The sequence below is a fragment of the Orycteropus afer genome, unplaced genomic scaffold (assembly GCF_000298275.1).
Source record: "Orycteropus afer afer isolate SDZICR_OR568_19922 unplaced genomic scaffold, OryAfe1.0 scaffold00655, whole genome shotgun sequence".
Taxonomy (NCBI): Eukaryota; Metazoa; Chordata; class Mammalia; order Tubulidentata; family Orycteropodidae; genus Orycteropus; species Orycteropus afer.
Genome location: NW_006922242.1, coordinates 358475 through 369372, shown reverse-complemented (window position 1 = coordinate 369372; position 10898 = coordinate 358475). Strand labels below are relative to the sequence as shown.

General features: G+C 39.7%; 1 protein-coding gene across 1 annotated transcript in view; it reads right to left on the bottom strand.

Moving 5' to 3' along the window:
- ITGA8 (integrin subunit alpha 8) overlaps positions 1–10898 on the bottom strand; it is a 330607-nt gene that overhangs the window by 98740 nt on the left and 220969 nt on the right. Inside the window, exon 23 of the mRNA XM_007956731.1 lies at positions 1650–1730. Within this exon, the coding sequence (XP_007954922.1) occupies positions 1650–1730 (81 nt within the window). The remainder of the gene's footprint in view (positions 1–1649; positions 1731–10898) is intronic.

Sequence of the window (10898 nt, the reverse complement as noted above, 5' to 3'; positions counted from 1 at the left end):
AGCTGCCCTTCAGGTCTGGAATTGAACCCACACCTGTGGCTTCCAGCCAAACAAAAGGCAGGCATATGAGTTGAACATATACCTGAGGTAGATACATTCCTTGGAGAGAACAATCATGGGAGAAAGAAGGGCTGTTTATGCACAGGGAGACAGTTCAGTGGGCAGGAGTGCATGCAGTGATGGACATAGGGAAGAGGTAACTACTGGGATGAAGTGTGAGGGGAGCTGTTGCATTGGGTAAATTGTAGTCAATGTCATGAGACAATGTGTGTGTGAACTGCTGTATGGAAAATGAATTTGCTCTGTAAACTTTCACTGAAATCACAGTTAAAAAAAAAAAAGTTATCCATTTATCAAATTCAAGGTGTGATACCAAAACTAACACCCACTGCCATCATGTTGATTTTGCCTTATATTGATCCTATAGGACACAGTAGAACTATGCCATATAGTTTCCAAGGCTATAAATCGTTACAGAAGCCGAGTGCCACATCTTTCCCCTGCAGAGTGGCTAGTGGGTTCAAACCATGGACCTTTCAGTTGCCTTTACCATGTTACCACCAGGGCTCCTCAGATGTGGTACATGAGACTAAATGATGCCTAAATGGCTTCTTCTCAGTTTTTATTTTTTTTTAAGGTTTGATTACTGAAATGCCAGTTGTAAGATTAAGCAATCTTTCATTTTCTATATCCTTCCAGTTAATTATTGTCCAGGGCTCATTCTGCTTTTCAATGGAATTGAATGATGCTCCTAACCAAGAATTCCAATAATTGCTGTGGTTTGATTTATGTCCCCCCAAAATATGTGTTATAAATCCTAACCTCTCTGGTAGTATAGTGCCTAAGGCACTTGACTGCTAACCAGAAGGCTGGCAGTTCAAATCCACCAGCCATTCCTTAGAAGGAAGGTTGGGCAATCTACTTCCGTAGTGATACCGCCTCGGAAAGAAGGGTCGCTATGAGTCAGATCCGACTCAACAGCAGTGAGGTTTTGTGTTTGTTTGTTTGAGGTCCAAGCTCAGTACCTCAGTTTATTCTTCCCTCCTTCCAAAAAATGTAATTTACTCTACTGCCTGGTGCTGTGATAATGCATGTTGAATTGGGTCGCTATGAGTCAGTCTGACTTGAGGGCACATGACAACAACAACAACATATGTAGGGTTAAAATCTTATTTGGGAATGGGTTGTCTTTGTTATGTCAATGAGACAGGATTAGGGTAGGGTGTATCTTGAGTCAATCTCTTAAAAAAAAAATATTAAAGAGATTAAACAAGCAATCGAAACAGAGAGGGGGAAGAAAGATGCCAAGGCACATGAAGACTGCCCAGGAGCAGAAGCTGAAAGAGAAAGAACCTCCCTCCAAAACTGACAGAGAGAAAGCCTTCCTCTAGAAGCCAGTACCCTGAAATCAGACTTCTAGCCTCCTAAACTGTGAGAAAAGAAATTTGTTTGTTAAAGCCACCATTTATGGTATTTCTATTACAACAGTACTAGATAACTAAGATATTAATGATGGATAAAAAGAATGAAAATTTATAATCAAACTGAATTCAGAAAGTTCCATATGGAATTTTACCAGTATTTCACATATGTCTTTACATACAGAAATCTTATTATAATACTAGTACAATGTCCTGTTTATTACTTACCCTCTTATTTCTACTTGAGCTACAGCAGTGATATTGATTTGCAGGCTCACAAAATTGCTGTCTGGATTGTCCTTGTTGGAACTAAAACACAATGACATATGATTTAACTATATTTTTAAGATGCATTACCATCAAGAACATTCTATACATCCCCAAAGCAACACATGTTCCCAACCTAATCTTTCAGAAAACAATGGTATATTCAAGCTACAAAACCATATCCATTTGCAATGGAAAGGCAAAAATCTTTAATGATCAAAAGTAATGTCATAACTTTCCATAACCAAAAAACCAAGTCAAACTCACAGCCACTGAGTGTATTCTGACTCATAGTGACCCCCCTTTCAGTTTCTGAGGTGGTAAATCTTTATGAAAGTAGATTGCTCAGGCTTCCTTACATGGAGTGGGTGGAGGGCTTGAGTTGCCAGCCTTCTGGTTAGCAGTCAAATGCTGCGTTAGGCACACTACCAGAGCTCCTAACTTTCCATAAAGAGACACCTTTTAAAATAATGTTGTTGTTGTTGTTATGTGCCATCAAGTCAGACCCGACTCACAGAGACCCCTCCTTGGGTTTCCGAGGCAGTATCACTATGAAAGTAGATTGCCCCATCTTCCTTCTGAGGAGTGGCTGAGGCGTTTGAACCACCAGCCTTCTGGTTAGCAGTCAAGTGCCTTAGGCACTATGCTAAAATAATAGATATGTAGAAAAGCTAACACTTTAGCTTTTGTTTGTTTGGTTGGCTTTATGGCTAAACCAAAAAGGCACTGAACTGAGTTCGTTTTCCAGCTCCTATCCTGGACAAATTCCTTAATTCTCTGTGCATCATGTTCACTGCCCATCAAATGAGAAAGGACAGCACAGTCAACTCCTGATTTTCCATGCCAATAAAGAGGAGAACTGGTATTAATAATCCAGAGTAGCACATAATTGAAAAAGCATTGGCTCTGGAATGCATCATACCATACATTGCTTTGGTATGAAATGTATCTTCCTTTCAGTTATTTCATAAATTAATATTAAAATAAGTATACATTCACTGTATGCTTACCGGATGACTAGGACAGGGGTTGGGGAGTGAATTAGAAGTGTGGCCAATGATAAGAAGGAGCAAGACCTAAGGAAGTTGGATAGTCCATACACAGGCAATTAGGAGATGACATAGCTGTTTTTTGAAGTACTTCAAGAGTCTCGGGATGGAAGGTGTGTGTTTAATATTTCTTTGGATGGTGGTAAAATTATTCTTAAGTGTGCTATTTTTTCTTGCAAATGAATAGAATTTGATGTCCAATTTAACTTAAAAAAAATCCATGTGTTAAGCAGTCAGTGTTGTAAGGGAAATAAAACATGCCTCAAAAGAGGCTCAAGCATTAACTAAACTTTAGATGTGGTTGCCATTTGCATTTAGTGTCTTCACCAAAAACAAACAAACAAACAAACTCACTGCCATTGAGTCAATTCTGACTCATAGAGACCCCCACTGGATTTCCAAGGCAGTAAATCTTTATGGACGTGGACTGCCCCATCTTTCTTCAGTGGAGTGGCTTGTGGGTTCCAACCACCAATCTTTTGGTTAGTAGCCAAATGCCTTGACCACTATACCACCAGAGATCCTTTTACTATCCTACCATGCTTTAACTAAAGTCACCTTACATCCCAAAAGATTAAGGTACTTCCAGCAAATGTAGACATGGCCACACCACAAGGCTAACAGGTCATGTTTATATTCAAGGCTCATTAAGAAGAGAAAGAAAGACTGTTTTTTCATCATCTAGTCTCACACTGATTCAATGGATGATCGTAATGGGAAATATGTTGTGATTAGCTTTTGAAGCCTTCCAAATGTGGGAGCTAGAAAGGATATGATAACATCCTGCTTTCAAAGGAGGAGGAGACTGAATTGTTTTCATAATGCTTTTTAAAAGTACTGGTAGATTATATATATTGATAAGACAACTTCCACCACAAACACACATAAAAGATATAAACACGCAAATGTCAGGCTCATTTCCTGTAATAGGGTATCGCTGGTAAGCTTGTGACTTAGCCTAGAGGGACTTGTTCATCGAAGTTTGAATCCCTATTTCCAGGCTAGTTTATTACTATCACATATGTGGAGGATCAGTCAACTAAAGAAGATTTTTTTTTTTTTTTAAAGGCAAGATCTTGAATTACTCTTCTTGTTGTTGTTAGGTGCCGTCGAGTCATTTCTGACTCACAGTGACCCTATGCACAGCGGAACGAAACACCGCCCAATCCACATCAGCTCCATGATCCCTGCTATACTTGAGCCCATTGCCGCAGCCACCATGTCAATCCATCTCATTGAAGGCTTTCCCCTCTTTCGTCGACCCTCCACCTTACCAAGCATGACATCCTTCTCCAGGGAATGGTCCCTTTTAACAACATGACCAAAGTAGGTGAGACGAAGTCTGGCCATTCTCACTTCCAAGGAGCATTTCGGCTGCACTTCCTCCAAGACAGATCTGTTAGTTCTTTTGGCAGTCCATGGTACTTTCAGTATTCTTCGCCAGCACCACAACTCAAAAACATCAACTCTTCTTTGGTCTTCCTTATTCATTGTCCAGCACTTACATGCATATGAGGTGACTGAAAATATCATGGCTTGTGTCAGGTGCACTTTAGTCCTCAAGGAGGTATCTTTGCTCCTCAGCACTTGAAAGAGGTCCCTTGCAGCCAACTTGCCCAGTGCTATACGTTGTCTAATGTCCTAACTGCTGCTTCCATTGGCGTCAACTGTAGAACCAAGCAATGTGAATTCTTTGACAACCTCAGTCTTTTCTGTTTATTGTGATGCTGCTTATAGGTCCAGTTGTGAGGATTTTTGTTTTCTTTTTATTGAGATGTAATTCATATGGCAGACTGTATTCTTCAATCTTTATCAGTAAGTGCCTCAAGTCATCTTTACTTTCAGCAAGTAAAGTTGTGTTGTCAATGTATCGCAAGTTGTTAATATTTCTTCTTTCAATCCTGATGCCACGTTTTTCTTCATATAGTCCAGCTTCTTGGATTATTTGCTCAGCATATAGATTGAATAAGTATGGGGAAGGGGTACAATCCTGACCCACTCCCTTCTTGATTTTAAACCATGCAATGTTCCCTTGTTCTGTTTGAATGACAGCCTCCTGATCAATGTACAGGTTCCTCTGAGTACAATTAAGTGTTCGTGGATTCCCATTCTTCTCAATGTTATCCACAATTTGTTATGATCCACAAAATCAAATGCCTTTGCATAGTCGATAAAACACAATTAAACATTTTTCTGGTATTCTTTGCCTTGAGCCAAGATCTGACAGCAGCTATGACATACCTTGTTCCACGTCCTCTTCTGAATCCAGCTTGCACCTCTGGAAGTTCTCTGTCAATATACTGCTGCAATCATTTTTGAATTATCTTCAGTAAGATCTTACTTGTATGTGATATTAATGATATTGTTTGATAATATCCACATTCTGTGGGATCACCTTTCTTTGGAATGGGTACAAATATGGATCTCTTCCAGACAGTCGGCCAGGTAGCTCTCTTCCAAATCTCTTGGCATAACTGAATGTCTCCAGTAGGAGATCCTTTTGTTGAAATATCTCAATGGGTATTCCATCAATTCCTGAAGCCTTGTTCTTCACCAATTCCTTCATTGCAACTTCAACTTTCTCCTTCAGTACTATTGGTTCTAGATCATATGCCACCTTCTGAAATGGATGAAGATCTACCAGTTCTTTTTGGTACAGTGACTCTGTGTATTCCTTCCATCTTCTTTTGATGCTTCCTGCATCATTCAATATTTTGCCTATAGAATCTTTTAATATTGCAACTCGAGGCTTAATTTTTTTGTCAGTTCTTTCAGCTTGAGAAATGCCAAGGATGTTCTTCCCTTTTGGTTTTCTAACTCCAAGTCTTTGCACATTTCATTATAGTAATTGGCTTTATCTGCTTGAGCTGCTATTTGAAATCTTCTGTTCAGCTCTTTTATCTTGTCATTTCTTCCACTTGCTTTAGCTACTACTCTCCACTCAATGGCAAGTTTAAGAATCTCTTCTGTTATCCATTTTGGTCTTCTTTTCTCATCTTTTCAGTGACCTCTTGCTTTCTTCATGTATGATGTTCTTGATGTCATCCCATAATTCTTCTGGTTTTGGGTCCCTGGTGTTCAATGCATCAAATCTATTCTTTAGATGGTCTCTAAATTCAGGAGGGATATATTTGAGATCATATATTGGCTCTCATGGACTTCTTTTAATTGTCTGTAACTTAAAGTTGAAATTGGATATAAGCAGTTGATGATCCATTCCACAATCAGCTCCTGGTCTGGTTTTGGTTGAAGATACTGAGTTTTCCATTGCCTCTTGCCATAGATGTAGTCAATCTGATTCCTGTGTGTTCCATCTGGTGAAGTCCACGTGTATAGCCGCTGTTTGTGTTGTCAAAAAAAGGTATTTGCAATGAATAAGTCGTTGGTCTTGCAAAATTCTACCCGACGATTTCCAGCATTATTTCTGTCACCAAGGCCAAAATTTCCAACTACCAGTGATTCTTCTTTCTTTCTAACTTTTGCATTCCAGTCACCAGTGATAATTAACACATTCTGATTGATGTTCGGTCAATTCCAGACTGCAAAAATTGATAAAAATCTTCAATTTCTTCATCTTTGGCTTTGGTGGTTGGTGCATAAATTTGAGTAGTAGTCATATTAATTGGTCTTCCTTGTAGGTGTATGGATATTTTCCTATCACTGACAGTGTTGTACTTCAGGACAGATTTTGAAACATCCTTCGTGATGATGAATGCCATGCCATTCCTCTTCAAATTGTCATTGTTGGCAGAGTAGATCATATGACTATCTGATTCAAAATGGCCCAAACCAGTCCATTTCAGCTCACTAATGCCTAGGATACTGATCTTTATGTGTTCCATTTCATTTTTAACAACTTCTAATTTTCCTACATTCATACTTCACATATTCCATGTCCCAATTATTAATGGACATTTGCATCTGTTTCTCCTCAATTTAAGTTGTGTCATGTCAGAAAATGGAGGTCTCAAAAGCTTTACCTTATCCATATCAGTAAGGCTGGCTTTACTCTGATGATGCAGCTCTTTTCCAGTCATATTTTGAGAGCCTTCTAACCTAAGTGACTCATCTTCCTCCCCTGTATTAGACAATATTTCTGGACTATTCATAAAGTTGAGCAATAATGTATCAGACAGTGTTTCTCTGCTATTCATAAGGTTTTCCCTGGTCAATTCTTTGGTAAGTGGATGGCCTCTTCTTTCTTCCTAGTCTGTCTCAGTCTGCAGCTGGGCTGATACCTGTGTACCATGTGCACTCCACTGGGTTTGAAACACTGATGGCACAGCTTCAAGCCTCACAGCAACACGTCACTACAGTAGCACAAATGGACAGACAAGTTTGTCTCCCTTAGCTGTTTGAAACCTCTCCAACCTCCCCTTACTTGGATCTGTGTGGCTGACTCCTCACTCTGTCTCAGCCCCTCTGGCCTTCTTCTCTCTTTTCCCCCACTTTCCCGCCTTGCTGCTTATGGGGCATGGCCTGGGTTCCCTAATCTCACTTGGATTCCCAAGGCTGACTCCTGGCTCTGTCTTGGTCCTCCTGGCTTTTTTCTCTCCTTTCCTGCCTTGCCACTTTGGGGCATGGCATGGCCTGAGTTCCCTCCCCTTACCTGGATCACTGCAGCTGACTCCTCCTTAGTGGTTTGGATTACTAACCATTAAGTAGCGTAGAGGAGCTCTGGTAGCATAGTGCCTAAGGCACTTGACTGCTAACCAGAGGCTGGTAGTTCAAACCCACCAGCCTCTCCTCGGAAGGAAGATGGGGCAATCTATTTCTGTAGTGATACTGCCTTGGAAACCCAAGGAGGGTCGCTATGAGTGGGGTCCAACTCGACGGCACATAACAACAACAACAACAAGTAACGTAGTGCCTAAGGCACTTGACTGCTAACCAGAAGGCTGGCAGTTCAAACCCACGAGCTACTCCTTGGAAGGAAGGTTGGTCAATCTACTTCTGTAGTGATACTGCCTTGGAACCCCAAGGAGGGGATGCTATGAGTGGGGTCCAACTCAAGGCACATAACAACAACAAGAAGTCTGGGAGCTCTGGTGGTGTAGTGCCTAAGGCATTTGACTGCTAATCAGAAGGCTGGTGGTTCAAACCCACCACCTACTCCTCCGAGGGAAGGTTGGGCAATCTAATTCTGTAGTGATACCACCTCAGAAACCCAAGGAGGGATCACTAGGAGTTGGATCCGACTTGATGGCAGTGCGTTGTAGTGTTGTAAGAAGTCATTAAGTAATTCTACTTGTTGTAGACTTTGTGGTTTCAAATAAATTATGGCAACTCTTTAGTTTGGAAAATTCAGTATAATTGTTCCACAGATTAACCAGACTGTTCTGTTTCTAGTTTATCACTGCTTAGCAGCAGTGGAAATCAGAATCAAGGAGAAAAAATGTTTCATTCATCTTATTGCATAATTCTATTGTATTTTGCTTCCAAGAAATTTAAGTAAGACAATTTTATTACTCACCATATCCTGAAAATGTGAATATATGTCAAACACTGAAATCATCTTTGAATATAATATGGGGCTTATAGAGGTTGTTTTGAAATACAGCAAAAACAATGGCCGACTTAGAGTCTATACCTTCTGATTGCCTAATCAGAATCATCCTTCAGCCACACAGGTTTGTCAGGGAAGTTGCTACCGCATACCAGTAATGTTGGTAAAATCTCCTGGTAACAAAGGAGAACTACCCTTGATATATAATATAACTTAGTTGCTTCTTTGACCTCTTTACTGGAAGGAAACCTCCCTTACTAATACCACTACTACATTCTAACAAGGAATCCATCACTGCCATGGATGCTGGGCTATTTATGCCATCTGTACTTGTTCTACATAAAGGACTGATGAGTTTGCACTATACAACTGCACCTTCTGTCATATAGCAAGGATAAACATGTTTTTCACTTACCAAAATAAAACCAAACTCACTGCCGTTGAGTTGATCTTGACTCATAGTGACTCCTCCTTGGTTTTCTGAGGCAGTATCTCTACGGAAGTAAATTGCCCAATTTTCCTTCTGAGGAGTGGTTGGTAGGTTTGAATCACCAGCCTTCTGGTTAGCAGTCAAATGCCTTAGGGACTATGCTACCAGAGCTCCTGTTTATTCTGATGCTATTTCCTTTTTCTTTACTGTTTCCTAGTTTCTATTTTTTAAAACGTTCTCTCTAAGCTTTCTGTGGTCTTTGGAATGTCAGCAAAGGCAATAGTGTTCAGTTCACCATTTCTGAGGCAGTAACTTCACGATGCTCACAAAGACCTGTATTGTCTATGGGGATTGCAATCTGAGACACTCTCTACACTGGGAGGAAAACGTTTACATGTCCTATAGAGCAAGGGGATGGAGAGATCATTTAATGCAAACAGTAACAAACTAGTTTATGTTTATTAATTTATAATGTCCATTATTTTGGGTTCTAGTTGTGGAAATTAGCATTAAGTATGAATAATGGTGGTCAATATATACCCTTGTTGTTGGGTGCCATGGAGTCAGCTCCGACTCATAGTGACCCTATGTACAAAAGAACAAAACACTATTTGGTTGTACACCATCCTTATAATCCTGATGGCATAGTGCTTAAGGCATTTGACTGCTAACCAGAAGGCTGGCGGTTCAAACCCACCAGCCACTCCTTGGAAGGAAGGTTGGGCAATCTACTTCTGTAGTCATACTGCTTTGGAAACCCAAGTAAGGGTCGCTGTGAGTGGGGTCCGACTCCATGGCAGTGGGTTTACTTGAGTCCACTGTGGTGGCCACTGTGTCAATCCATCTAGTCGAGGATCTTCCCCTTTTTCATGGACCCTCTATATGCCCTTAAGAGTTTAGATTTCAGGTTTAATTTGTTGGTTTAAACTCATTTAAGCTGAATGCAAACCATTCATCTAAATACTTATTTATATTTTGGGGGGGTTTGCCTAAAAAGCAAAATGTTGACCTCTCAAATATCTTATTCTTCTAGAATATCCTCAAATATATTTACTCTTATATTGTAGGTTTTTTAATTTGATGCTTTATGTATGGTCCTGTAGTTTCTCCAGTTTTTCCAACATTTTTGCATTTTTATGTCATACATGGTAATGTTACAATAGTCATGAGTTTCTATAGCTTATGAGGATGGAATATAATCACGAAGGAGTCTTTTAGAAAAAGGAGAATGTTAAAAAAAAAAAGTTACCATTTTTATTTTCTATCTAATTCAGCAATTCATTCTCAAGTTCATTATTTCAATGATGATCTACAGGATGGATTTGGGGAGCACATTTAGAACATCATCTACTACTATCCTTTGCTCCTTGAATGAACTACTAGTTAAATCCATGCTCTCACCTGCAACAAATATGGCAATCAAGAGTAAGGAGGAAATATGAATGGATTTACAGTATAACTTTGTACCAGGCTGTCTCAATAAAGGCTTTTTATTTTAAGAAACATCTAACTTTCCCCAGGTGACAAATTGTTTCATGCCACTGCAAAATCATTGTGACAGACAATAATGGTGAGAAATTAAAACTTCAAAGTTTCAAAGTTATTGTCTAGAGTGATGGCAATTCTTCCCTGTTGTTGTTGTTGTTGTGTGCCATCGAGTCGGTCCCGACTCATAACGACCCCTCCTTGGGTTTCCGAAGCAGTATCACTACGGAAGTAGATTGCCCAACCTTCCTTCTGAGGAGTGGCTGGTGGGTTTGAACCGCCAGCCTTCTGGTTAGCAGTTAAGTGCCTTAGCCACTATGCTACCAGAGCTTCTAATTCTTCCCTATAGAACATTTTTTTCCTTCCCTCCTGAAAACTTAGAAATATAAGGATTCCCAGAATGAAAATATTTTGGACTTCCTGAACCTGTGTGAAACATGTATTTATGGAGATACAAATTAAGTGACTTAATAAGCTTGTAGTAAAATGAAGGAAGATTATAGAATTCATTTCATCTGCATTTTATCACTAATTGGGATAAAAATAAAACTGTTCTAAGACTCAGCAGAAATGAATTTAAGTCAAATTAAAAAAAGATCTAATTAAGGTCAGAAAAGGAAAGAACATGGAAGCAAGTTAGCAAAACTCCCTTCCCAGAAAACCTAGCACAAAGTTTTGGGGAAGGAGATGGTTATGACACAGGTGGCAGTTAGGCATTTGTAGTACTTCCTAGAAAAGTT